This window comes from Lontra canadensis, unplaced genomic scaffold, assembly GCF_010015895.1.
Source record: "Lontra canadensis isolate GAN:19392208 unplaced genomic scaffold, GSC_riverotter_1.0 scaffold126, whole genome shotgun sequence".
NCBI classification, from domain to species: Eukaryota; Metazoa; Chordata; class Mammalia; order Carnivora; family Mustelidae; genus Lontra; species Lontra canadensis.
The window spans coordinates 2666457-2694180 of record NW_022631120.1 but is presented as its reverse complement, the minus strand read 5'-3'; the positions used below and the strand labels follow the sequence as shown (position 1 = coordinate 2694180).

At 42.5% G+C, this 27724-nt stretch overlaps 1 protein-coding gene and 1 pseudogene across 1 annotated transcript in view; both read right to left on the bottom strand.

Annotated features, from left to right (window-relative positions):
- Window positions 1-21794: 21794 nt before the first annotated feature.
- Window positions 21795-27724, bottom strand: part of LVRN (laeverin) — a 65442-nt gene continuing 59512 nt past the window's right edge. Inside the window, exons 19-20 of the mRNA XM_032842247.1 lie at window positions 27394-27469; window positions 21795-22220 (exon numbers count right to left, since the gene is read on the bottom strand). Coding sequence (XP_032698138.1) covers window positions 22080-22220; window positions 27394-27469 — 217 coding nt within the window. The 3' untranslated portion in view covers window positions 21795-22079. The remainder of the gene's footprint in view (window positions 22221-27393; window positions 27470-27724) is intronic.
- Window positions 24871-25029, bottom strand: LOC116857834 (annotated as a pseudogene).

The following is a 27724-nucleotide window of genomic DNA, read 5'->3' as shown; positions in this document are numbered from 1 at the left end:
GCTCCAGAAGTAGTTTGACATCTTTCATACTGCACCCCCTGCCCCCCCAGCAAGCCTGGAACAAGTACACAGGGCTCAGTAGATACCTCATGAATATTACGCTAGTGGATGCCAATGATTAGAGACCTACTATGTGTCAGGCACGGGGCTAAACATCCTACATGTACTACTTCATTCAATTCCACGACAGCTGTGAATTAGATGATATCTCTATCGTTCAGATGACCAAACGGAGGCCCAGAAAGTTCCTTCTGGCCCCCTAGGTACACGTAGGCTACATGAGTTTGAAACCCAGATCTGTCCGGCTCCCTAGATGAAACTTTTTTCAGAGGGTTACACAGCATTAAGGTTTGCTTTAGTGATGGCCATCACGTCTACACAGGACGATGCCAAAGGAGGGCATGCGGTTCATGCCAGCCACACAGAGCCTTTTCAAAGAGAAACGTGGAGAAGGAATTAAGGGAGGATGTACTTTATAGAGCTTCTCAAAGTTGCCCCCACATCTCAAAGGGTGTGCTGAGAAAAGACGCCCACCTCAGGCACAGGAGCCCCACCTGATTTCAGGATGGAATTGCGAAGGCAGCACAAAAGAAGAAAGCCCTGAGGGGTGTCTGGCTGGCTCAGTCAGGAGAGCGTGCTCCGCTTGACCTTGAGGTCGTGGGTTCTGAGTGTAGAGACAAAGAAGGAGGAGGAGGAGGCCAACGAGGAGGAGGAGGAGAAGAAGAAGAGGAAGAAGAAGAAAGTCACATGCCAACAAAATTACCTTGAAAATGCCTTCAGAAAACGCTACATAGGGAATAGACTAATGACCAAATGAGACAGTTGGCTTTTGCCAAGGGGTCATCACAGATGAACTGTTGACCTTTAAACCTCAGAATCACATCCCTTGGCAAGTTGCTCGCTCTGCAGGGGGCCTCGGGTACCGGGTCGCCTCAGAAACAGCTCTGGGTCAGGATCACTTTCCTGTTCACCATGGGGCACCAGTCATGGACAGGAATGTGGGCAAAATGGCTCATGCTTACGAAGCCCCCACCCCACCCCCAGCACCATACAGTTGGATTTTTGAGGGCTGATTATATCTTGCATAAGGTAGAAAAAGTATTTTTTTCTACTTTTATCTGTAATGACACTAGCAGATTATCAAAGCAAAGAAAAACCTGCATTTACATCCTCGCTGAAAAGTTGGCCTCTGCTTTTATTGATTCTGAGACACTCTCTGTAAAACACTGTGCAGAAAAGATTTAGAAAAGACTCCATGTCGACATCCACGGGCAACATTCAAATGCATCATGCGGTAGTGACTCAATGGAAAGGTTTTCATGAAAATGTGTGAATCAAAGAGCAGATTTAAGCTGTTTTAATCTCATCCGGTCTCCAGCCTTAGTTTCCTCTACTTGCTAAAAATGACAGGTCATGAGGTAATTGACAGGTGAGATGGATCCCACCAGGGACGCGGGTGGGAGAGAGAAACAGCAGCGGTGCTGCTGATCAATTAAGCCATCCCCTGCTGCTCCCTCCCAGCTCAGTCAGCTGTTTTCAAAGCCACAAAACCACAGGAGAACCTCCCACAAAATCTTCATGGCTATTTGTCCCTAAGAATGAATGGTAATTTGCATCCAAGCCTTTGGGAGTGCTCTTAAACAATGTAAATGCTTTAAAAACAGCTTGATTTACAAAATAGAAGTATATATCCTATGCTGTATTTTCTCTCTCTCTCTCTCTCTCTCTCTCTCTCTCACACACACACACACACACACACACCCTTCTCTGGCTCAGTATAAAATAATGTGAAAACAGGGATGCCTGGATGGCTCAGTCAGTGAAGTGTCTGATTCTTGATTTTGGCTCAGGTCATGATCTCCAGGTCATGAGATGGAGACCCGAGTCTGGCTTCATGCTGGGCAGGAAGTCTGCTTGAGATTCTCTCTCTCCCTCTCCCTTTGTCTCTCCTCTGCTTTCTATCTCCCTCTCTCAAAAAAATAAAAAATAAAAAGTGAAAACAGGTATCCGGTATTTAAAGTAATTTGAAGGGATGCCCAGCACAGATGGGTAAGTGACAGGAGCACAGAGTGACCGAGCTGCTGGAATGTGGCCATCTGCCATCGCTCTGAGACCAAGCCCCCTTGCAAAACCCATCGGGGTCACTGAACAGATCCACAGCCACGAAGGCCTCTCCCCTCACACCTTCCTCATAATCTGGATCTCCTGAATTATACATTTTCACCGTTCCCTGCAGTTTTAAAGATTATAAAAGCCAGAAACCTGCGTGTGTAGTCGGCCCCGTCAATGCAAAAGAGAGAAGGAAGGTGATTCTTTTAAGGAGATCAGAAGATTAGGCCATTTTCAGCTATAGGGGCCAAGGGCAGGCCACCCCTAAATGGGTCACTGGATCATGAACATTATTTTGAGGTAAAAGCTGTCAAAACCCAGCAGATTCAGGAAAAGCTCTTTATCTCCCCTTTAACTGCCTGTTTGTACTAGGAAGAGAGCAATTAACAGACACTCCCCTCTACCTAAGAAACATACCTACATAACCAGGCAACCCCTTTGTTTTCCAAACATCTCCTCTCACATTCCTGCCAATGGTCTTCCTCCTCTTGTATCTTCAGACCCCCGCCGCTCTCTTTAGCTCCTATAAATCTCCCATTGCCTCACTCTCTTTGGAATTCCCATGTCCATGTGAATTCTCTGTTTATACACTATTACATTTGATTTTCTCCTGTTAATCGGTCTGCTTTCGATTTGATTCTAAGTCCAGCTAGAAGAATCTTGAAGAGTAGAGGAAATTCTTCCTTCCCTGACACAGCATTGTCCTGAGAAGTACACTTCCACCCGTCCTCCCACATTTTAAGTGCAGAGGTTCTTTTCTCCAGACCCCGAACATTCTCTTAAGCTCATTTCTTTGCTTCCATTTTTATTTCAGTCCATGCTGCCACAAAAGGACCCCAATTCTCTTCCAGTCTTAACTACAACACATTAATATGGCAATATATTTTCAGAGTCAACATCTGGTGGCCACCTTTAGCCTCATCTCTCTCTACCAGCCTCGGAGGGGATCCGGTATAAATGCACCCTTAGAAAAGGATCGTCTTTTCGAGGACTGATCTCCCACCTCTGTCACCCCTTCCTAAGGACAGTCGCTCGGCAAGCCCCGTGGCCAGTAGCAGAGAGAAAGTGCACATACCTTTCCGCTGGATGAAAAAGAAGGAAGAAATACTGGAAACAAGAGAAACTGTCCTTCCTTGTTTCCTTTGTTTTGCTGAGAAATCGTAGAGCCCTCTGGGGAGAAAGCCACAAGGCCTCCAAGGTGCTCCTTTTTTAACAATGGCTGAGAGGCGGAGAGGTGGGAAGCCGGAGAGGTGGGGGCTGGTTAGTAGTGTCAACCCTCTCTTCCACTGAGAGCCTATTCTAAAATCATACAACATCAGGGAATGATCGTTCATCTGTTCCCCATCTTCCGGTCTCGAGCTTTAGTTTTGACTCTACTTTTGAGTCTCATATGTTGACTTCAAATGTTTAACTAATATTAACACCAATTTCCCGCTGGCTGTAATTATAGTTCAGTGTAAATAGCACACACACCTCCACATAGATACACATACACACATACACACACACACAGTATATAGAGAATAGAGTTTACATCATTATATTATTATATAATTTATAATATATAATTATATTAATACACTATCACTGTAAAATTATATCTCTATATTATCTTTATTATTCATATTATTTATTTTATTATATACCGTATATTATTTATATAATTTATATGTAACATTATATATAATTTATATGATACATAATTATAGCATATATAATTTATATATGATATATTATTTCTATTACATAATCTTTATGTAATATATTTCATATTATCTATACATTCTTGAAAAGATAAATGAATAAAATAGTGTTCTTGGAAAGAATAAGGAGAGGAAAGTCTTCACTTATAAGAGCCTTCAACCCATCTGGCAATGCTATAAAACCTTAAGGTTGTGCCAGGATTAAATATCTTTGATTTAAACCTCACATCCATTAAGCAATTGCTCTATTTTTGAGATTACACAGTAAATTTTGCACATCAAAATTTAAAAATATATACATTTAAGCTAAAAACCATATAGGAAAAAACTGCACTGTCCCAAGAGAAAACGAAATCATGTTTATAAATTGTGCCTAAAATACATATTAATCTCTAAATCGCAGCCCCCTCACTACCGGCCTCTGCTTCGAGAGCTAGGATATTGTCCTGTGAGTCATTAAAACTACTTCATGGCAGGTTCATACCCACCCCATTCATTTGTGAATTAGAGGGTACAAACAACCATTTCATTCTTAATTACTTTTGCTACAAAGAGCAAGGAAAAGAAACAAAATCTTCAGTTAGAAGAGTTTGTGACCCATCCGGCAATGATACTATTCCTTATATCTGTGAGGTTACGGCTACATTTTTGAGATCGCACAGGCATTTTTGCATATAAAAATTTTGCCATCTTGCCACTTAAGGATTGCCAATGCCATCTTGAAAATTAAGGACTGAAACACCTCAAAGTGGCTAAAAATCCCACCAGGCTTTTTTGCAATCATACCTTACAAATATACATTCTTTGGCCCACGTTTGGCTTTGTTCTTACACATCCGACCGGAAAAGGGACTCCTCCCTGATTTTACCACCCAAGATGAATACAAAGAACAAACACATTATGGGCCAAATGCAAGGATAGGAATCCTCTAAAAACCAGATGGCGGAAAGTCTTTTAAAGAATAAGGATTTTCACCAATCCAAAGTCCCAACTGAAAACTTAAAAAAAAAAAAATTATAGTGCTAAGAAAGAACAGTGAACCAGCGGATTGAAAATTATTGCTTCCTCTTAGTTCTTCAACTTAAGAAAGAAAATAAATCATACAAAATAATTATCCTGTATGATTTCCAGGTTTCTCCTGCAAAATCTACTAGCTATTCAGACTAATGGTTCAACTGGCAAATCTTCAGAAGAACTTTACATCATGTTTTCAAAAAGATAAACATTTAATCATAAAAGATGGAGTATTTTTTAAAGTTAATAATGTCTTGCAAATTTGCAACTCTTGAATTTACTGCATTTTTTTTTTTAAAGTAGGCTCTATGCCCAGCATGGGGCTTAAACTCGTGACACCGAGATCAAGACTTGTATCTCCACAGACTGAGCCAGCCAGGCATCCCTTTAGTGCAATTTCAACATAACTTCTGCTAAGAAAATATTAATTTTTTTCTCTTTAGATAATGCTCAGGTTTTTGGGAGAAGAAAATGAAGGTAAAATAAAACTGGTTGCTTTTTTGAATGAAGGATTCACATACTAAAACTCCCCTCAGTTCACATACTAATTCCTGGAGAGTAAAAATCTTTATGTTTGTGAGTTGTGTTACCTTATTTTATCAGTTTGTAGCTAGCTGCATGTTAATGTGAAATATACACTGTATTTTACAAGCAACACGGCTCATAAGCTTATTTCTTATAATATTGTTTATTGTTGCAAAATATTGGAATGCCTATTTATAGGCATGGTATACAATGCATCTGCGAGAAAAGAGTGAGGAAGATGTATCCCTATGTAGGGATATATATATGCATATATCCCTATGCAGGGATATAGAGTGTATATATATAATACAGATTATATTAATTAATGAAAATGACAGAGTACTGTAGAATATCTACCCTCCATGTACCTATGCTCTACTAGTATAATACATAAGGATATGAGACAAGTTGTTACTTGTAGCCAAATAATTCCAATCAACTCAATCTGACGTAGGGCGTGGCTTGGGAAATAATTAAAAAGTCACCGGCTCTGAGAGTCGTTGGCATCTAGGGAAGGGCTGCCGTGGGAAAGGTTCCAGCTTTATCTGGCTAAATGTGTTAGCATCCTCAGCAGCTCCCGTACAACCTCTCATGGGTTTGTTAACGGACTAATGAAAAAAAAAAATCCAATTGAGAATACTTCTTATTGTCTGGGCACTATCGCGGCAGGTTCGCTGTGGCTGGTGTTTGATTAAGTAAGGTGCTGTTACGCTATGAAACCGTGATGGGTTGTGCTTTTGAAAAGGAATCACCCAGGAGGTCCAGTGAGTGCATGGAACTCATAACCTGAGCCAGAAGCCGTGGCTCCCTCTTCCCAGGTGGGGAGGGTGGGGAGTGGTTATCCATTACTGCTACTCATCCCATCATTCACTCAGCAGGCTTTGATTAAATACCTGTCATTGGCCATGAAGTGTGTGCAAGATAGCAACACCATTAAGACATGGCTCCTCTCCAGAGAGCTCACAAGTCCATAAGGAGATATGTATTCAAAGACATACTACATGTGCATCACAACTGCTCAGGACACTGGGGGTGAGGCAGGGGGCAGGGGAGGGAGTGAAGAGACATGTGGCTTTCCCTGGGGAGGGAGATGTCAAGGAGGGCTCCCAAGAAGAGGTGGCCATTGAGTTAATCTTGAAAAATGAATAGGGAAGGGGCACGTGGGTGGCTCAGTCGGTTGGGTGGCTGTCTTCAGCTCAGATCAGGATCCCAGTGTCTTGGGATGGAGCCCTGCTCTCTGCTCCATGGGGAGTCTGCTGCTCCCTCTCCCTCTGCCTGACTCTCTGACTACTTGTGATCTCTGTCTGTCGAATAAATAAAATCTTAAAAAAAAAGAAAGAAAGAAAGAAAAGAAAAGCAAAAAGAAAAATGAAAAGGGAAAACCAGGCAGAGAGAGGGCGTTCTAAGCAGATGGAGCTGCTTGGAGCAGGAGCTCAATGTAGGAGAAGTCTACGTTTTCTGGAAGGGTCCAGTGGGAGGTGGAGTAGTTATCTGGGCTATGATAAGGCTGAAACCTTATCAGTGGGATCTGTGTATTTATACAGACTCTAATAAATATCTTTCCCAAGATGAAACTGGAGGGATTGGCAGGCAGACAGCATAAGGCAAGGGATAAGAAAGGAAGCAGGGCATGTATGCAGTTCCAAGAGCTCCAGGAGCTCTGTTCTGGAAAACAAGGGAAATGATTTTACACCTTTCTTTTTTGTTAACCCAAACAGAGGTCAATGTAAGTTTATATCATGTGCAAGTGAATCATTTTTTTTCCAAAAGATCATTTTACTATTATTAGTGTTAAACTGACTACTATGACTATATGTTTACCATTGCTATTAGTGTAACTATTAGATAAATATTGCTGTGCTAATTTCATGTACTAATGTCATAGAACTTGTATTACTTCAAGGACTACTTCCTATTCTCCAGACAGTTTGTATTTGCCGTACCTCAAATTGTTTCTGTTCTTTTCTTTTCTAGAAATGCTTTCCCGTCATGCCTTAAAAAGATTATAGACATATGGGGCATAAAACAGCTCTAAAATAGGCAACTTTGGCCCAGCAATTACTCTGGGGGATTTCTTTTAAGGAAAGATCAAGCTCTTTGCAAAAATTTAGCATCTTGTATTAATTGCTGGGTTAGAGAGTGACTAGGTCAGGAGAGTAAAAATTTAACAATTTTGGGGTTGCTTGGATGGCTCAGTTGGTTAAGCAACTGACTTGGTTTCGGCTTAGGGTAGTGAGATGAAGCCCTGTGCTGAGCCCTTTGTCATGCTCCAAGCTCCAGGAGTCTGCTGGAGATCCTTTCCACCTACCTCTCCCTCTGCCCTGCCCCCTGATTTTACTCTCTCTCTCTTTCTAAAATAAATAAACAAAATCTTTTTTTTAAATGTGACAATGTCATTATCAAACACAGTTATGTAATACAAGATAGCCATTAAAATGATACAGTGGAAAGGTACTTGTTGGCAGGAAGAAAGATACAGTGTGATTCATTTCAAAATGAAAATCTAGAAAGTATTTCTTTTTTCCTAGAGACGATTTTGGTAAATCACATTTTTCTAGGAGTTTAACCATTTTTTCCAGATTTTCAAAATTATTGACATAAATTTGTTCAAAACATCATTATGTTTTCTTTGATGTCTGAAGTATCTGCGGTTATGTCTTCCTTTTTATTCCTACTGCTATTTCATGCCTACTCTCTTAAATATTTCTCATCCTGTAAAGGAAAATCTCCCTTCCTTCCTCCCTCTTACTTTTTTCTTTCCTCTTCTTTTTCTTTCTCTCTTTCTTTCTACATTTCTAAATTTCTGTCTCTTCCTTCCTTTTTTCTTTCTTTCCTTCCTTCCTTCCTTCCTTCCTTCCTTCCTTCCTTCTATTCATTCATTCATTCATTTCATTCTTATATTTTTTTTCTCTTTTATTCTTTCTATTGGGGTATGTTTTGTGTTATTTTTCTATTGTCTTAAGATGTATGCTTAGATTGTTAGCTCTCATTCCTTTTTTTCCCCCTAATAATAGCATTTGTGGATATAAATCTCATTAGGTCTGCTTCTGCCAGGTCGATTTATTTCTTATCTTTTTCTCTCCTTTTATTTCTTTTGAGTCCTACGTATAATTTGATCTCTACTTTCAAAGAAGAAATGTTTTCTGAAATTTTTATTCCATGTTGAAGTTTGTTCATATTTTCTTTGGCTTTCTGGTATATTTCTTCTCCCATGTGTTCTTTATCAGTTATTTATTATTTATCTCCCAGTGTCTCTGTGGAGGTTCCATGCGGATCGTTTCGGATTATCTGGAGTCTTTGCATGGAGGCCATTCATTCTGAGACAGCTATTCGATGAAGGAGCACGGGAAGAGGGACAGAGGGACTGGGGAGATGAACCCAGGGAGAACGTGATGGGGAGAGGTATGTTCACTTGGAAATTTTCCCACCGACCCCTTGCTCTGGGCATAAGGCTCTGTATGTACTCCTGGCTTATAGTTAAGCTTGGAATGCCCCTGGTCCTATCACTGATTAAGGCTGGTACTCAGAGGGCTGACTACCATCTATCCTGCCTCCTACTCCCTACCATTCCAGTAGCAAAGTAGCTTATCTCTTCATGTCCCCATTCTGTTCCATTTTCCCTGTCACTCCATGATGTCTTTCAGGCCCCAGCGATGCTCAGAAAGCCCGTATGAGGCTTGCGATTCCAAGGGTTTCCTGTTTCCCTCAGGGTGCCCCATGCGATGTGGAAGTGCATATTGGTAAAAAGCCATAGAACCATACATTTGCTCTCTGATGTCTTCCACAACTGGGTCCAAATTTGCTTTATTTAGCAGTAATTATTCATGGACCATGCTTTTCTGATGGCGTTCTGTTTCCTCGGTGCACAGAATAATGAGTTTTCATCTCTGTTTAATACCTGCTTATATCTACCAGCCCAGCTTCAGACTCAAACCCGGTTTCTCTGCCTTCAGTCCTTCAAATCTTCACATAAGCATGACCACAGTCCCAGCCTCCTAAAATGGGTCCCATTATGTTCCTTTCCTCCTCTAACACCTCGGTGATGCGTTGTGATCCTCAGCACATATTTCAGGCTTCTGTGATGTGACCTAAGTCTCCTTTCCTTCCATCAACTCGACTTCCATTATCCATTCCTAAATGCCAGGACTGTCCCCACCTCCAGGACCCACCTGCGTTTTTCTCGTAGTCCTGCTACTCGATTAGGATAAGCCCCCCTGCTTCTGTGTTTCCAAGCTTATATTTCTAGTTAGTTCTGTACTTATGCTTGTCCCCTCCTGGATCTCCAAGGCCTCTCTGTCCTATAATATGTGTCTCAGCACTTAGCACACTGGGGCTCAAGATACATCCACTAGCAGAGAAGCATGATGTAACATTTACCAGTGGGAAGGGTAATGGGGGGGATCTGTTTCCTGTGATTCTGAGCAATATTAGGCACTTTTTCAGGATCTTTTCCACTCCCCTAACCCGACCTCTATTCCAGCTTGCCCAGTTAAATTGGAACCTAAGATTCCTGCCTCAGATAGGACAAGTGAATCACCCAATAGACCCTCCTCACGAATCTTAGACCCACAGTGTGCCCTCTCCTTTCACCTCTGCCACAGCCTAAACCAACACAGCGTTGATCTCAAATTTGTGTTAAAGAAGAAAAACAAACACCAACACAAGCCACAACGAAAAGACAACAGATTCTCGTGTGTGTGTACAAGGAAATGTCATTAAGAGCAGCAGGTATCTCTGGGTCTTTGTTTTACCCTTTGTTATTTCCTTCACGGACCCATTTCCTAGAATAAACGTATATTTTACAATTTTATAAGTAGTAATACATATTTTAAAAAGGTCTCAGAATAAACGCCGTTCTCACAGGAGGTGCAAAATCAAGATGTCCAGCAGATGGCACAAAACCTCAACCCAGAAAGAAAACATCCTTAAACCACTTCAAGAATGCGGTCCTGGAGGGCACGTTTCTCAGTGACCAAGGATCAGTCAAGACCGGCTCCAGAATTTTCATGTCCATTAAATATAATTTGTTGGATCACTTCTACACCCACAGGTGAGTCATTTCACAGGTAAGTGACGGGCCTCTGAGAAGGGCATGTGTAGGACCTATGGATTCTGCAGAGCAAGGCCATGGGTGTAGAAGATCCTTGAGGAATGAACAAGTGAGATGTCAGTGTGAGGCTTTGGAGATTATGGAGTCCATTAGTTTTCTCAAACATCGTTTTGAGATTTTTCTCTAAACCAACCCCAACGTGTGAAACCAACAAAACTGGACCTGTCCTAACGAAATAGAGTTTGGGGACAAGAGCCATGCTGAGCCTTCCTTTGCCCAAGTCCTCCCACCCCCACTGTTGGCCGACATAATCAAGAACTCGCTATACTTCATCAATCCATAAAATAGTTTCAAGAAGCCCTAGAGAAAATCATTAAGGCAGTGCCATACTTTCAAGTTACTAGTGAGAAAAAGGAGTGCTCAGAGGAGGAACTTCCCAATTAGAAATGGGAAAAATAGGAGCAACTGGGTGGCTCAGTCCATTAAGTATCTGACTTCAGCTCAGGTCATGATCTCAAGGGTTCTCAGATTGAGTCCTGAATTGGGCTTCCCACTCGGTGGGGAGTCTGCTTCTCCCTCTCCCCACTATTCCTGCACTCGCATGTTCCCCCTCTCAAATAAACAAATAAAATTTTAAAAAATATATCCGATTCTTGATTGGCTCTTGGTTAGGTCTTGATCTCAAGGTTGTGGATTTGTTAGGTCCCCCAATAATGGGTCCGTGATTAAAGGAGCGAGACTGATACAAAGTGAAGGTCAAGCAAAGCTTTATTTCATGCCAAGCATCAAGAATCAAATCGAACGTTCAGAGCCGTGCCTCTTACAGAGAGGGTGACCTCTCTCTGCTTCACAGACTAGCTTTTAAGGGCAAAGGCCATGTGGTTGGGCCTGGCCACGCATAGATGGCCAATGAAATTGTAACACACAGAGAAAGTTGCACAGTCATATTAGGTCATACATAAGTGACCAATTGAATTACAATTTATCCTAGTAGATATTTGAATTAGCCTACCACCTTGGTCAGAATTGGCACCCAGAAGGCCCCCCAGAGGGCGGGGCCCATACTCCTTGGTAACTAGGGAGACAGTATGCATCCCCCCACTGATCAGATGTCTCCACCTGGCCTGACTCACCCTTGTATTTGGGCTTTGTTACCTGGGACTGGTTTCCCCAACTTGTTTTTGAGTAAGTCCCCTGGGGGAAGAGGGGAAGGGACAGTTTATGGGTTAAACAACAAGGTTATTGTTTAACCTGGATGGAAGTGCTCTGGCTAACATAGGTCCTTACAGATTTGGGCCCTGCCTTGGGCTCTGTGCTGGGTGTGGAGCCTACTTGAAAAAAAAGAAAGAAAGAAAGAAAGAAAGAAAGAAAGAAGAGAAAGAAGGAAGGAGAGAGAGAAAGAGAGAGAGAGGGAGGGAGAAAGAAGAAAGAAAGAAAGAAAATATATACAAAGAAAAATATCATTACTAGCTCTCGAAGGAAAAATTCAAAAAGGACACTCAAAATGCATCAACAAATGAAGCACTCATATGTTGCAGGAATTTGACTTCTGCATTTTGAATTGCTATTAAATTAAATTTCTGATATTTTAAACTTTGGATTCACTTAAATCCTTTCTATGGCCGTACATGGTTTATGAAAACCACAGGAACAGAACATTTCAGCTAAAGCTAGCTTTCATGAGTAATATGTGTGTATTCATGAGTTATAGTTACATCAGTGAAGTTTATTTCTATCAAGAAAGTATCCTCAGGCTATAGTTCCTGGATAATCTATAATTTCTTTAAAGTTTTATTTATTTACTTAAATGAATGTACTTAAATTGCTACACCCAACATGTGGCTTGAACTCTCCACCCCAAGATCAAGAGTCACAGGTTCTTGTGACTGAGCCAGCCAGGTGCCTCTGTAATCCACAATTTTCAAATTCACTTGTAAGCCAAAGCAAATCGTGATTTGACAGCATGAAACTAGTTATTTTAGAACTTTGACCATTCCCTAAAAATCTATGTTAATATTGTTTGCAAAGTAGGTGCAACAACCTATTAAAATGCAACCAGAAAAGACTGTGAATAGCCAAAGGAATATTGAAAAAGAAAGCCAAAGCTGGTGGCATCACAATCCGGACTTTAAGCTCTATTACAAAGCTGTCATCATCAAGACAGCATGGTACTGGCACAAAAACAGACACATAGATCAATGGAACAGAATAGAGAGCCCAGAAATAGACCCTCAACTCTATGGTCAATTAATCTTCGACAAAACAGGAAAGAATGTCCAATGGAAAAAAGACAGCCTCTTCAATAAATGGTGTTGGGAAAATTGGATAGCCACGTGCAGAAAAATGAAATTGGATCATTTCCTTACACCACACACGAAAATAGACTCAAAATGGATGAAGGACCTCAATGTGAGAAAGGAATCCATCAAAATCCTGGAGGAGAACACAGGCAGCAACCTCTTCGACCTCAGCCGCAGCAACATCTTCCTAGGAACATCGCCAAAGGCAAGGGAAGCAAGGGCAAAAATGAACTATTGGGATTTCATCAATATCAAAAGCTTTTGCACAGCAAAGGAAACAGTTAACAAAACCAAAAGACAACTGACAGAATGGGAGAAGATATTTGCAAACGACATATCAGATAAAGGGCTAGTGTCCAGAATCTATAAAGAACTTAGCAAACTCAACACCTAAAGAACAGATAATCCAATCAAGAAATGGGCAGAAGACATGAACAGACATTTCTGCAAAGAAGACATCCAGATGGCCAACAGACACATGAAAAAGTGTTCCATATCACTCGGCATCAGGGAAATACAAATCAAAACCACAATGAGATATCACCTCACACCAGTCAGAATGGCTAAAATTAACAAGTCAGGAAATGACAGATGCTGGCGAGGATGCGGAGAAAGGGGAACACTCCTACATTGTTGGTGGGAATGCAAGCTGGTGCAACCACTCTGGAAAACAGCATGGAGGTTCCTCAAAATGTTGAAAATAGAACTACCCTATGACCCAGCAATTGCACTGCTGGGTATTTACCCTAAAGATACAAACGTAATGATCCGAAGGGGCACGTGCACCCGAATGTTTATAGCAGCAATGTCTACAATAGCCAAACTATGGAAAGAACCTAGATGTCCATCAACAGACGAATGGAAAAAGAAGATGTGGTATATATACACAATGGAATACTAGGCAGCCATCAAAAGAAATGAAATCTTGCCATTTGCGACGACATGGATGGAACTAGAGGGTATCATGCTTAGCGAAATAAGTCAATCGGAGAAAGACAACTATCATATGATCTCCCTGATATGAGGGAGAGGAGATGCAACATGGGGGGTTAAGGGGGTAGGAGAAGAGTAAATGAAGCAAGATGGGATTGGGAGGGAGATAAACCATAAGTGACTCTTAATCTCACAAAACAAACTGAGGGTTGCTGGGGGGAGGGGGGTTGGGAGAGGGGGGGTGGGGTTATGGACATTGGGGAGGGTATGTGCTATGGTGAGTGCTGTGAAGTGTGTAAACCTGGAGATTCACAGACCTGTACCCCTGGGGATAAAAATAAATGTTTATAAAAAATTTAAAAAAAATGCATTTGCCTTAAGCTTCTTTTCAATACAAGTCCAAATTTAACTTTCTTACACAAGTCATTCTTGGGAAGAGGTTTTTTTGTTTTGCTTTGTTTGTTTTGAATGGCCGCATCTGGGTGAAGCCCTGCCTGTTTTTCTGGGAGCTGACACCCTATTACAGATCCGGTCCACAGTAGGTGTGTGCGGATTAAAAGCTTTCAAATGAGGCTTGCCAGCATATAATAGTATCTTAACAGTGTCCTAAATTAAAAGGTAAAAGAAAATCCCAAAGTAAATGAGGGTTGGCAGGAAACAGAGTGGGTTTTCAGTTCTGGCTTCTGCCTCTGAGGGTGCTGAAGCCTTAAGCCTTCCTCCCCCACGTCTTAAAATCCGAACAATTCCACCAGCCCGAGCTGGTTGTTCCTGGCTGTGTGATGTTAGGACAGGACTCTGCAAACACACCTCGGCTTTGTCATCTCTGCCAGCAGGAGGCGCTGTGGGTCACCGGAAGGCTGCCCTGGGGACAAGGGACTTGCCTGGTCCTGTTTGCTTCCAGCTCTACCAGCATCACCCCAGCAATGACTTTTTCTCTTTTACCTTTTCAGTTCCTTATACGTCAATTTTAAAAAATAATAAGTTCTCTCAGTCCGAAAAAAGCAAAGCCGGTTTGGGTTTTCCTGATTGAACCCTGACTGTTGGCAGCAGACTCCCAGGAAACAGACTGTCAAGGTGGGATTCTGATCATACCCGTGACTTTGGACAGAGCAATGTCACCGCCATCAGTCAGGTTAATTACAAGGAGGTACCTACTGAATGAAGCAAGTGCCTCCAGGGACCCAGTGCCTGCTGGGTTTGGCCACTGTTGCTGCAAAGATGTCAGGTGGCTATTTCTGAGTGTGCTGGACGCTTACAAGAAAACAATGACCAGCTCAAGTCTTAGAGAACCAGACACCTTCAAAGGCATTTCTAAAAGAAGCTCGTAATTCTCATAGCTGTTCCACGGGACCCAGAGTTTCAGCCCAAGTCTAATTCACAGCCTTCCAAGTCCAGACTGAGAGAGTCGGGCCACTGACTGAGGAGAACTGAGACCCTGAGATTTGCAATGAGGACACCTGGGTGGACCGCAAGGAAACAGACACTCATACTCCTGGCGTCAGATTCTGCACGTGGATAACGGCAACCTTTGTCCTTTATCCCCCAGCCCCAGGGGGAGAGCTGATTTTGATGCTCTAACCTGGGGGGTCCTTTGCTTTTTGACTTCTCTTAATCCCTAACATTAAAATCACATCTACTGGACGTCACACCCTCATAGGTTATTTTGAGGAGAAGAGGAACTATATAGGGCATACAGCTCGGTAGCTGGCTCGCAGAGGGTACTCACTGAGCAAGTGTTCTCCTGTTGGCCCCAGCTTTCTCTACTGCAAAACGTCACTTCCGGTGAGTGGCTCAAAATTCTCTCTACGTATTTATAATAGGAGTGTATTTTCTGTAAAGTCTGGGGATGTGTTGACCCGGGAGGGAGAGATGAGGAGACCACCTACCTTACGGAAGAAACAAGTACTCTCCCCTTGCCTGGCTTTTGCAGCAGATCATAAATACTGAAGCCACATTAAGAAGGCTTTCTGCTTGCTGCTGAGGTCCGAGAAACACCTTCCGAAGAAGATCCTACCTGTTCTCTGTTATGGGGCGTTCTTAGGACAATCTCCTAAAGGAGGCCTCAGACCCTTGGCATCGCTAAGGATTGTTCAGTTTCATAGGAACCCGTGGAACTGTCAGACTGTGTTGATCCCAAGTAAGTGATGCTAACGTTGAGGGGCCATTCTAAGTCAGAGGACGCCCACCACTATGAGGGCAGCAAAGAAGAAACTCAAGCAAACACCAAGCTTAGTAAGTACCCCCTCGCTTTACTGACCTGTATCTATGTACTCCTGGGGAGCGGGACACAGCAAGTCTTCCAAATAGCATTGGCATTGTTCGTGGGAGGAAGTAAAGAGAGAGGTCATCTCGGCCTCATCTCTGTGGCTGTTTCTTTTCTGGGGATGGGAGGTGGGGATGGAATTAACATGCAGTTAAGCCTAGGACAGGCAGGTGTTCACACTCACACCAGTTATGCACAAACCCCTACATACGCTGGGGTCCATATACACACCTACACAAATAACCCTTTTTCACAAAATATGCTTTTAGCAAAGTAAGTCATAATATACTTTTAAGAATACAGTTTGGGGGTACCTGGGTGGCTTGGTGGGTGAAAGCCTGTGCCTTTGGCTCAGGTCCTGATCCCAGGGTCCTGGGATTGAGCCCCATATCGGGCTCCCTGCTCAGCGGGGAGCCTGCTTCCCTCCCACCCGCCCGCACCTGCCTCTCTGCCTACTTGTGATCTCTCTCGTCAAATAAATAAATAAATAAAATCTTAAAAAAAAAAAGAATACAATTTGAATATGAAAAGTTTCTTTTTCTTTTTTTTTTTTTTTAAGCAGGCTCCACGCCCAGCATGGATCCCAGTGTGGGGCTCCAACTCATGACCCTGAGATCAAGACCTGAGCTGAGATCAAGAGTCAGATGCTTAACCAACTGAGCCACCCAGCTGCTCCAGGAAAATTTCTATTAAAAAAAAAAAAAAAAGAAAGAAAACCTGTCATTATTTAACATTTTAGAAATAAAACAGAGAAATGTTTAAGAAATGTTTATTTTTAGAAAAGCAGCAGTAAATCCAGAATATGATAACATAAATAAATTTTACAAAAATATCCCCCACAAAATAGCAGAATGGCATTGTCTGGCTTCACAGAAGGGGCTGGAGTCTCAGATCTGCTTCTACATTCAATCTGCTCCTATATTCAATATGTGTTCTTTTGGTTGACGTATATGAAGAAAGTGTGACCTTAATTAAGAGTATTTTAATAGCTTTTCCAGATAATTGTAGACACTCTTCTTTGAAACTATACCACAACTGGACACCTGTAGTGTTTTAAAGATTGGTTGCAGTGTACAATCTGAAACCATATAAATAAGTGTTTTCATACTCTGCTACAGTAAAATCCAATGGAAAAATAAAAGCTTGTAATTTATTATTTGGAATATCCTGACCCAAAGATAGGAAGATATGAACTTTGGAAATAGAGCAGGAAACTCCATTTTTCATTCCGTGCCTCTAAATCCCATTGGGAATTCTGAAGTCATGTTACGGCACCCAAGTCAAACCAGATTTTATTCATCTAGTTCGATATTCTCCAATGAAAGGAATAGGAGCCGATGTTTGTACCTTGTAGAGAGATGTTATTAAATCAAGATAGTCCTACTTAAACCTACATAGCTCTATGGCAGGCATCGTGTGCTATAGGACTTCTAACTGAAGTAACATTTATCACTAGTTGTGTGACATGGCAATATACAATTTAGGTATTAATGTAGCATAGATTAAGTCAAATTGTTGCCATGGTGGCTTCAAGGTTACATTCATTCATGTATGTAAAAAGGCTTTTCCAAAAGACTCAGTTGAGTCTTAAGTTTTAATAACTTTGCAAGCCTAAGTGCTACATACTTACATACAAGTTTCAAATAAACTGTGTTTGAAAATTTAATATTTGCATTTCTTTTACATTTATACAGCTTTGTTAACTTTGAGTAACATTGTTTTCTATATTTTAAGGGTTTAGTCCCCCTGGATTGTTTTTTATTCATTTGAGAGATAGCATGTGCCAGATGTGGGACTCGATCTCAGGACGCTGGGATCAACACCTGAGCTGAAAGCAGACGCTTAACCGACTGAGCCACCCAGGTGCCCCAGTCCCTCTGGTTCAAGATGGAAAATATTGGCTGAAAAAAGACATTAAGTCTTTGGGGACAACTTATGTTTTCAGTTTGTGCTTATTGAAATGTTTAACAGATTAACTTTAAGACTTGGCTATTACCAAGTTTAAATGAAAAAATGGTTTGAAAGAAAAATATATTGCAGTTTTGATTAAAAAATAATTCTTGTATTTATTTTTAAATTTAGTTTATTTAATCACACATTTGTAGAAAAGGTGAAAGTACAAGAAAAGTATTTTTCACCCAGAATCCTTAAAAGTAAGTTGTCCCTTGACCCATTCATTCACCTGTCCACTTGGAGAGGTATGTTATAGGTAGAAGATATCCCTGGTTGTAGGTCAGGGATATCTTCTACCTAACTATAACACACCTGTCCAAGTGGGAAAATTAACATTGTACATTTCTAGTATCTAACCCTCAGACTCCATTCTAATATTTCCAGTTGTCCCAGTAATGTTGTATATTATAAAAGGATCCAGCTCAGAATTCCATGTTACTTTGTTGTCATGTATCTTTAACTCCTTCAGTCTAAAAACGGTCCTCTCTCTTTCCTATACTTCCGTGACCTTGTGACTTTTGAAGACTATTTCGTGGCCTGTCCCTTAGTTAGGGCTTGTCTGATGTGTCCTTGTGGTTAGATTCATGTGATACCGATTTGTCAAGGATCAGGATTTGACATGTTCCCATCAGACCTTGAGCACTTCCTTGTCTTTTGGTACAAAAATACGTTCCCTCTCAAATTATCCCTCTCCTGCCAAGGCCCTGAGATCAGCCATTTGTCTGAGGAGCTCTGGTTCATATGGCGGACCGTGGCCTTTAGTAGCCAACATCTGGGCTGTGCTCACTGTTAGTAGGAAGTTGCTGCCCCAGGCCCCCTCAGTTGAGAAGGTAAGGTCAATGTTGACATGTATATCTATATCCACTTCTGTACCTACATATATCTGCATCTCTTTGCTTATAGAGAAAGAAAAAGACGTGTCTACACACATTTCCGTCTCTGTGTATGACTCTATCCCTATATTGAGAATGATGAGGACTGTTCACATCAGTACCTCCAACTCCAACCTAATAACCAAAGGTTCATTCCAGATCTCTCTTTTTCAGTGTTTGCTATGCTCTTCTCCAATGGTGAGATACCCAGGTCCTATGATCATTTGTGTATTTTGGTACTTGGTTCCTTCACCTGTGGTAACTGAGCTCCCATCGATGCTCACCCCATGTGATACCCTCCTCACCATCCTCAGACTCTGATACCTCCTGCTGGGACACTGCCCTAGCCCGGGAAGTCCTTTTCACCCCACCCCACTAGGACTTGGACTCCCCTTCTCACCCTGTTTGGGCTCTGACTCTCCATGTCATAAGCCCCCTCCCTGCTGTATGCTTATCCTACTCATTTCCTTGGGCTCTGACATCCTGCACCAAGCTGCTCACCACTGTATGGACCCTCTGCTTTGCCCACCCAAGCTCTTCCACCCATTCCAGGTCATGGGACTCCACAGCTCCCCCTTGGCTCTCCCTGGTGTAGAGAGCTGTCTTGTTCTCACCTTAAGGACCAACCTGCTTATGAAAGGAGAAGAGGAAAAGCCCAAGTAATTCCTAGATAATGTGTGTTGTAAAGAATATATTTGCTGAATGTGGTTGGACTCTGGAGAAGAGCTGGCTGGAGGCAATATTTCCATGGTCTCCAATGCTGATTCCGGATTCTCTGAGTGTGGGGGAGACAGTTCTATTTACTGCAAGTCCCACATAAGGCTTCGCTTTGGACTTACTATTTCTGCTAGAGTTTGGATGGAGACAAGATGCCATTTGTTGAGATAAAGAGGAAAATAATCAAGAAGATTTCCCTCTTAAATCTCATCTCATTTTCCTTCCTCCTTCTTTCCCCAGAATAAAATTGCTGTGCAGCTTTGCCCCTAGAGCTCTACCTTACCCATTATCTCTCGAGTCTTCAAGACTTGTTCTCTCACTTAGAGTCAATGATGGGAAGTCACCAAATGGGTCTGAGCAGGAAAAAGGCAGAAGATTGTGAGCAAACATTTCATTTCTAATTACTGAATGGAAAAAAGGCATGACCATGTTGTCCATCTTAACATTTTTCTAGGGCGAGTGATTTAAAGCAGACAGTGGATGCATCAGAGAAATTGTTTTATAGTTGGGGTGCTAAATGATAGGCTGGTTCATCAGTTAAGAAATTATTTGCACCATTTACACAAATTTGCCTCAGATTCGCCCCCTGACTTACTGCGATCACCGTCATTTATCAATAATTACTCCATTTTATACTAAATCTAAGTATGATGTAATAAAACATAATGCCTATCGGGAATAGCCTGCTTCTTCCACGTAAGAAAAAATGTTCATTATGCAAAGTTCTGTTCCCTATTTAGAAGAAGGACTATTAACCAAATATTTGGGCACTCAAGAAACACTTTCAGGGCTGTTGAAATACCACAGAAGCTACTATGTAACCATATTTTGATTTTCAACAGATGGCCTAGAGCTCCAAGCCTAGATGCTTCTCTGGTGGGATCAGTGTTGGCGTCACCCACATGGGGTGACCACGGTCAGAGCCACTGAGGGCACAGCAGGGTGGCAAGACTGAGGAAGGGCGATGCAGACAGCCATGCACAAGGCAGGCAGGGGTTATTGGAGAGGGAGAAGGAAGCCCAAGGGAAACAAGGAGGGAGAGGAAGAAGAGGAAGAGAAAAGCAAGAGAGAATGCATGTGGCATGGTTACTGTAAATTGAGACCGTGACCGAAGGAATGATAGGAAACAGAGAACAAATGTTCTAGAAAACACCAGAAGATACCTCGTACACAACAGTTCGAAGACATGGTGATATTTTATTGTCTAATTTTTACATTTCTAAATTTAGAGAAAAAGCTCTCTGACCTATGACCCATGGTCAAAGTCTGAGGGACTGGGGCTTTGGTTGGTTTTCGGGGCCACATCCCAGACCTCCCACTCACTCAGGAAGCATCTTCTTGTGAAGGGGATACAATAGGCAACTCTGGTTTTTTGCATTTTCATTTGTGGCTGCATCAACTTACACAAGGGGGAGGGGAACCCGAGATCACAGGGCCTTGAGCTTATACAACGTATTTAAAGGTTTTTTAAACCAACATGGTGTTTTATCTTTACATCCCTCTGAGGTAGATCGGAGATCTGTAGTTTTTTACCCCCATTCTACAAAAGCAGAATCCAAATGAAAACAGAATTACATCAAACACACACAAAGTCTAGAGTGGGACGATTTGCCTCGGCCATCCTGATTTAGTCTGGGGTAAGAGAACTCAGCCAATTCCTGATGTGGTAACCGATGAATGTGTTTAAAGTTGTCCCCAGCACAAGCAGGTTCAACTTGGCCAAATGAAACCATGTTTCCCACTTCGTCCCCTGAGTGCAGAGCTGAAGAGTGTGGTCTGGTTAGCCTTTCTGTTCTCTTTCTCTTTATTTGACTACCTCCCTTTATGCTGAAGTTCAGTCCCTCATGGCTACCGTCTGTCGACATCCTTCTGTTTGCTCCTAAACTTGGGCTGAGTGAGTGTCCAGCCCTCAGGAAGGGATGCGGTCTCTGTCATCAGGAAGGTTCCTTCTTGTCCTTCCGGCCTCTATAACCCAAAGGGCAATTCATGGGTCCTGCGATCCTGGTTCTTTTAGGGACACCCTAAACTTCAGTGGCCTGTAAGGTGTGGCACAAAGGATAGGCCCCGTGGGAAGAGAGAAATGGGCTGAAGACCCACGTCTGGTCCTTAAGGCACATCACGTGGCTCCTACAACGATCTGTTCCTTCTTCCTAAAATGTTTTTGCCTTGGCTTCTCTATGTCCTTGTGAGTATTATTTTTCTGGCTTCTCTTTCTTTGTCCTGTTGTGTTATTGGCTCGTGACCCTTTTACATATTGAACTCTGTAAACCCCAGAGCATTGCAAGTCTGTGTTTCCCTCGGAGAAGAATGTGCTCCGTTGGCCAAGCATCTAATACTCCACTGGCTTTTCCGACAGAATAAGCAAGGCTTTCTAAGGTATATTTGTTTTCATGAGGCACCCTGAGTCAATTCTGTGGCTTCACAGCCCAGCGTGAAGTGAAATCTTCCCCTGGGTTGGCAGCATCCTCGGGAATCATGGAGTCTCAGGGCCAAACGTGACAGCCTGGGAAGAACAGGAAGGACTGGGAGGAGTGAACGTGACTGACATAGGAATAACAACATGTGGGTTTGCAGACTCACGAAGCCCTGGGAGACCCAAGTGGGAGCGAAATCCATCCACGCAGGCTGGAAGGGCGCCCGTCACACGTTCCTCCGTAGCCATGCTGTCATCCTGGCACTGCGCATCTTGTTTTCCAGATTTTTGTTCTTTATTGTCTGTAATTTGGCATGGACCGTGAGCCTCTGGTGCTCTTCCAACATGTTGCCAAAAAACTGCTGTAGCTGCAAGCACCAAGGGATGGCGGGTCAGTGCAAACTCATGTCTCGTTGAGACAGAATAAGGCAATGTTCCCGTGGAGGAGCGATGGGATTTTTGCAAATGGTGCGCGCAGGGCGGCCAGGGTGGGAAGGAAGGTGTGGTCCCCGGACTGTGGGTTCCTGGGGGAGGCCCTGCCTGAGAACAGGGAATGAAGACCACGCCTACCCTGAAGAATCAGGGGTAGACCAGAAGCCCCGTGAAGAGGGAACTTCATCTCTTTGCTCCCTGCACTATATCCCGGAGCCCAGAGCAGGTGCTCGGTAGCAACCCACCGAATGCATGTTGGATGTTATCTCCAAAGAAATCCTGCAGCTTCCAAATCTCAAAACTGGCACCTGATATCCATGCCTTCACAAGTGTTATCGTTTATTTAGGAGAACTTAGAGACTGGGCTTGTCCACTGGCCAGATGCCATCACTGACTCAGCTCTAGCGTTTAATTACAGGAACATCTGCCAGACCCCAGTGAACTAATAAGTCATATTGCACAAAGTCTACTTCTGTGTCACTGCATTCAAACTTATTTTTCTTCCAAATTTTTATTCAAATTCTCATTCATTAACACATTGTGTAAAAGTGATTTTTGGGGGTAGAATTTAGTGATTCATCACTTATATGTAACACCTTGGGCTCATCACAAGTGCCATCCTTAATGCCCATCCCCCACCTAGCCCATCCCCCACCCACCCACCTCCCTCCATCAGCCCTGTTTGTTGTCTATTATTAACAGTCTCTTATGGCTTACTTCCCTCTCTCCTCTTTTTCTTTCCCCTTGTCATAAGTTCATCTGTTTTCTTTCTTAAATTACACATATGCATGAAATCATATGGTACTTGTCTTTCTTTCTCTGCCTGACTTCTTTTGCTTAGCTGTATACTCTCTAGCTCCAACCATACTGTTGCAAAAGGCAAGATTTCACTCTTTTTGATGGCTGAGTAATATTCCATTATGTATCTATAAAGACCACATCTTCTTTATCCATTCATCAGTCCATGGGCATCTAGGCTCTTTCCATAGTTTGGCTTTTGTTGATAATGCTGCTATAAATAGCAGGGGGCATGTACCCCTTAGAATCTGTATTTTGTATCCTATGGGCAAACATCTAGTAGCATAATCAGTGGATTACAGGGTAGTGCTATATTTAACTTTTTGGGGAAACTCCATACTGTGTTCCTGCATTGGAACTTAGAACATATGAGATGACAGTGTATCTACACCAGCTCACACATGTCACTTAAACCCTAATGTACTTGAAATTGAGGAGTAATAGGGCCATTCAGCCTAATTACCACATAAAAGAAAAGTAAGTTTTTCTTTTCTTTTCTTTTTTTTTTACATTTTCTTTTTTTATTTGAGAGAGAGAGAGTGAGATCATGAGCAGGGGGAAAGGGTGGGGAGAGAAGCAGACTCCCCAGGTGAACAGGGAGCCCGATGTGGAACTCGATCCCAGGACCCTGGGATCATGACTGAGCCGAGGGCAGCCACTCGTGTGCCCAAAAAGTAAATTTTGAGCAAAAAGTAGTCGAAGGGACCAGGAACAATCTCCTGCCCTCTCCCACAGCTGCCCACAGCCCGGGACCACCTGTAATGTGGGGGAGGGGAGTAGGTGTTTGTGGGATTGTCAGTGGGGCTTCATGCATGCTGGGAACATGAGGCCAGATTCTCTCTAGGTAGAGTAGGAAGACCAGAACAAGAGATGTGGAGAGTGTATAGACACTGCACTGTTCTAGAAGGAGAAGGCAGGCATGCAACTTCTCATTTCCATTTTACTCATTATTTTCAAGATGATCCCATCAACAGACAGATAATAGCGGGACTATAATCTATAAGTGATCCACAAGCTTTGACAAGAATATTCATAGTAGCTAATTTACTTGTTTTCAAAATGGCAAAATTTCACCATGGCTCAATGTACATTTGCATTTTTTTTTTTTTTAAAGAAACTATCAGTGACTCTAGAGTTTTGGAACTCTGAGGACTGCTAAATTTATACGCACTTTGTTCATTCATGAAATGACAACAACAAAAAAAATTCCCTGGGTTCTGTAGATACAAAGATGAACTGAGGCCCTTTAGAAGATGTTGGCGCAAACTCAGCCTTCCTTCTGGAGCCTTCCTTCTGGGGTGTCTGGCTGTGTCCTTCCCTCTCCTTTCTAGGGAATCCCTGATAATCCCTGAGGCAGCTCAGCCTCAAACGGGCCAAAACCCACACAAACAGAATTCCTTCAGGAATTCGTGATTCTTCCTCTCTCATAACAACAACTGCATACTCCTGGGTGGCTCAGTCAGTTAAGTGTCTGCCTTTGGCTCAGGCTGTGATCCCGGAGTCCTGGGGCTGAGTCTCACATCAGGCTCCTTGCCCAGCTCCCGGGGAGCCTGCTTCTCCCTCTGCCTGCCGCTCCCCCTGCTTGTGCTCTCTCTCTCTCTCTCTGACAAATAAATAAATAATAATGGTAAAAAAATAACAACTACATAGCTGACTGCTTCTCTCTCTCTCTTTTTTTTTTTTTGGCTCATGATCAAACTTCAGGCCTTTACGACCTACATGTTTATTGGTTTATTTGCTAGGACAGGGCAGCTGATTTTCCTTTTTTTCTTTTTCTTTTGCCTTTAAACCAGGTCACCATGTGGAGCGGACCCAGCAAGCTCCTATTCCATCTCCCTGCTCCAAAAATCCATTTAATATCTTATCCTTGGATAGAGGATACATCCGATATTAACCTGGTAAGAACAAATACTCCCCTTGATCTCAGCCAGAAGGCCAAGAAGCGACTGATTTTTCCTTTCTTATTTATACAGGCCCTTTCTGTTTGTATTAAAATAGTTCTGGGCCATGGTGTTTAATTTGAGCTCAGACATTCTTTTCAAAACAATTTACTGAACTCTACTGAGATGAAACTGACGGACAATAAACTGTGTTCACTTAAAATGTGACAAGGGAACGACTGGTGATCATCGCATATACCCGTAACACAGAGCTGGGGTCAAGGTACAGTGAAGCACGTTTCCATCATCCACATACTCCTTCAGGCCCTCTCTGATCCAGCTCTCCCTCCCTCCCAGGCAATCCCTGATCTTCTTTTTGTCCCGAGAGATTATATTGCATTTCCTAGAATGTGTCTGTTTTGTTTTGTGTTCTTAACTCAGCATAATCATCTTGAGATGTATTCATGTTGTTACAAAAACTTATTTATTATTATTATTTTTTTAATTGCAGGATAGGATAACCTGGTGTGGACATATTATGTTTTCCTTATCTATTCACCTATCGCTGAGTGCTTGGGTGGTTTCCAGTTTTTGGCTGACATGAATAACGCTGCCACGAACATTCATGTAACAAGTCTTGTGTAGATGTGGGTTTTAGTTCCTCTTGAGTAAAAACCCAAAGATGGAATTGTTAAGTCATACGTGTGTAAGTAACACTTTAAAGACGGCCTGTTTTCCATAGTAGTTGTACCATGTTAACGTCTCACCAGCAGAAAATGAGAGCTCCATGTGCTTCACATCTTTGCTGGTGTTTGGTGTCGTAAGTCTTTCTAATTTCACCTATGCTACGAGATGTGCAGAGGTTGTATTAATAGATTACCCTTGTTTTATTGTGTGTGTGTGTGTGTGTGTGTGTGTATGAAGGGTATTTGCTTTGGCCCCTAAGTTTACTTCCTGGTTACAGGATCCCCTCTTTTTTTTTCCGGAACTACTCCTCCCTTGAATCCCGTGGCTGTGGGTTCCAAACGGAGGCACATGACCCAGGCTGAGCCACTGGAGTATTTCATTCCACACCCCCACCCCCATGGTGACTGGTGCATGTGGACCCAAGTAGGACCGACTAGAGTCATTTTGTGAGGCTGGAACTTGAAGCTGGGGGGTGGGGTGGTGGGCAGGGACTCCTCCTCCTACAATTAAGAGGGCTAAGGATGACAGAAACCTGGAGCTACGTTTACCTCCTGTGGTGAAAGTCCACCTAAGTAAGAAGAAATTCAGGCCGGGAGGGAGCAGAGCCCACAAATGACAAATTAGGGGTGGTTGGCTGGTTCAGGCAGTAGAGTGTGCAACTCTTGAGCTCAGGTTTGTGAGTTCAAGCCCTGCATTGGGTGGAGAGATTACTTTAAAAGTAAAATCTTCAAAAAAGAAAAAGAAATAGCCAGGTCCCTTCTAGGTTCTAGAATACAGGTCTGACTCAAATGTGATCTCCCTCCTCAGGGAGCTCCTTAGAAGTCTCAGGGAGCAGACCTATTTATACCCTAATTAGAGTATAATGTGGTTGGTGCTATGATACAGGTACTCATAAGATAACTAAAGAGGGGTGGTTGGGTTTTGGACACTGGGGAGGGTATGTGCTATGGTGAGTGCTGTGAAGTGTGTAAGCCTGACGATTCACAGGGGCAAATAATACATTATAAGTTAATAAAAATAATTAATGAAAAAAAGAGTTTTAATATATAAATAAAAAACAAACAAAAATCACTGAAGACCACGCAGGAGGAGAGGGTATAAATCAGTTAACTGAAAAATTCCTAGACTAGGTGGTTGGAGCAGGGTCTTAAAGGATAACTAGGAATTATCCAGCCAAAGACAGGCACAGCGAAGTCACCCAAAGCAGAAGGTAGAATATTTCCAAAACCCAGAAAATATGAAACAACGTGATAATTTAAGAAAATCTAGAGGCAAAGTGTTGGGGAGCATCTGACACTCTCATTCTCCTATACTTGGTGGTGAGGTGGGCAAAAAATGAAGTCAGAGAGGCAGGCAGGGACCAGGTTATTATGAAGAGTAAAAATGTCTTCTCAACACTGTGATGAATTCTGGAAGCTTCCACAGCGGGGCAAGGACTGGCGGCTATATGGGGCCTGGGGTGCAGGGAGGAATTGCCCTGGGAAGATAGTCCTCACCAGAGTTCACTGCAAATCCAGGGAGGTGAGGAAGGATGGGATCCAACCCTCTAGGAGCAAGAATGGTCTCTATTTCAGGAGCAAGATGGAATTAAAAACCATTTCCTGCACACAGTGAAAATCACCCAATGGGAGCAGGGAGTATCATCATTCAAATAAGCCTGTTGCTTTCAGTTTTAGCAACTCCCAATTACACGAACAATGGCTTCTAAATTATCATTATAATTCAAAATACCTACAGTACTCACCTCTGTAATCTGCAAGTCTGTACTGATGGTTCTCCCTATTATATTCATGAGAGTAACCAGTGATTGTATTCCATACCTGCAAAGCAACAAGATACTAGTCAGAGGTGGAAAATGGTTTGCAAGATAAAACTGTTTTATCGGGCGGGTACTATGCTAAGTGCACAGCCCCTGTTGATTCCTACCTCCCAAATCAAAGCAAAAATACATATGAACTAGTTTAGCTTCATCATTTAATAAGTTATCTATTATACAGAAGTTTTATCAGCACTAAGTAAATAAAATACAGGTAAATATCGATATCTGTCCATAGAGTTTTGAAAGCTTTCTTTAA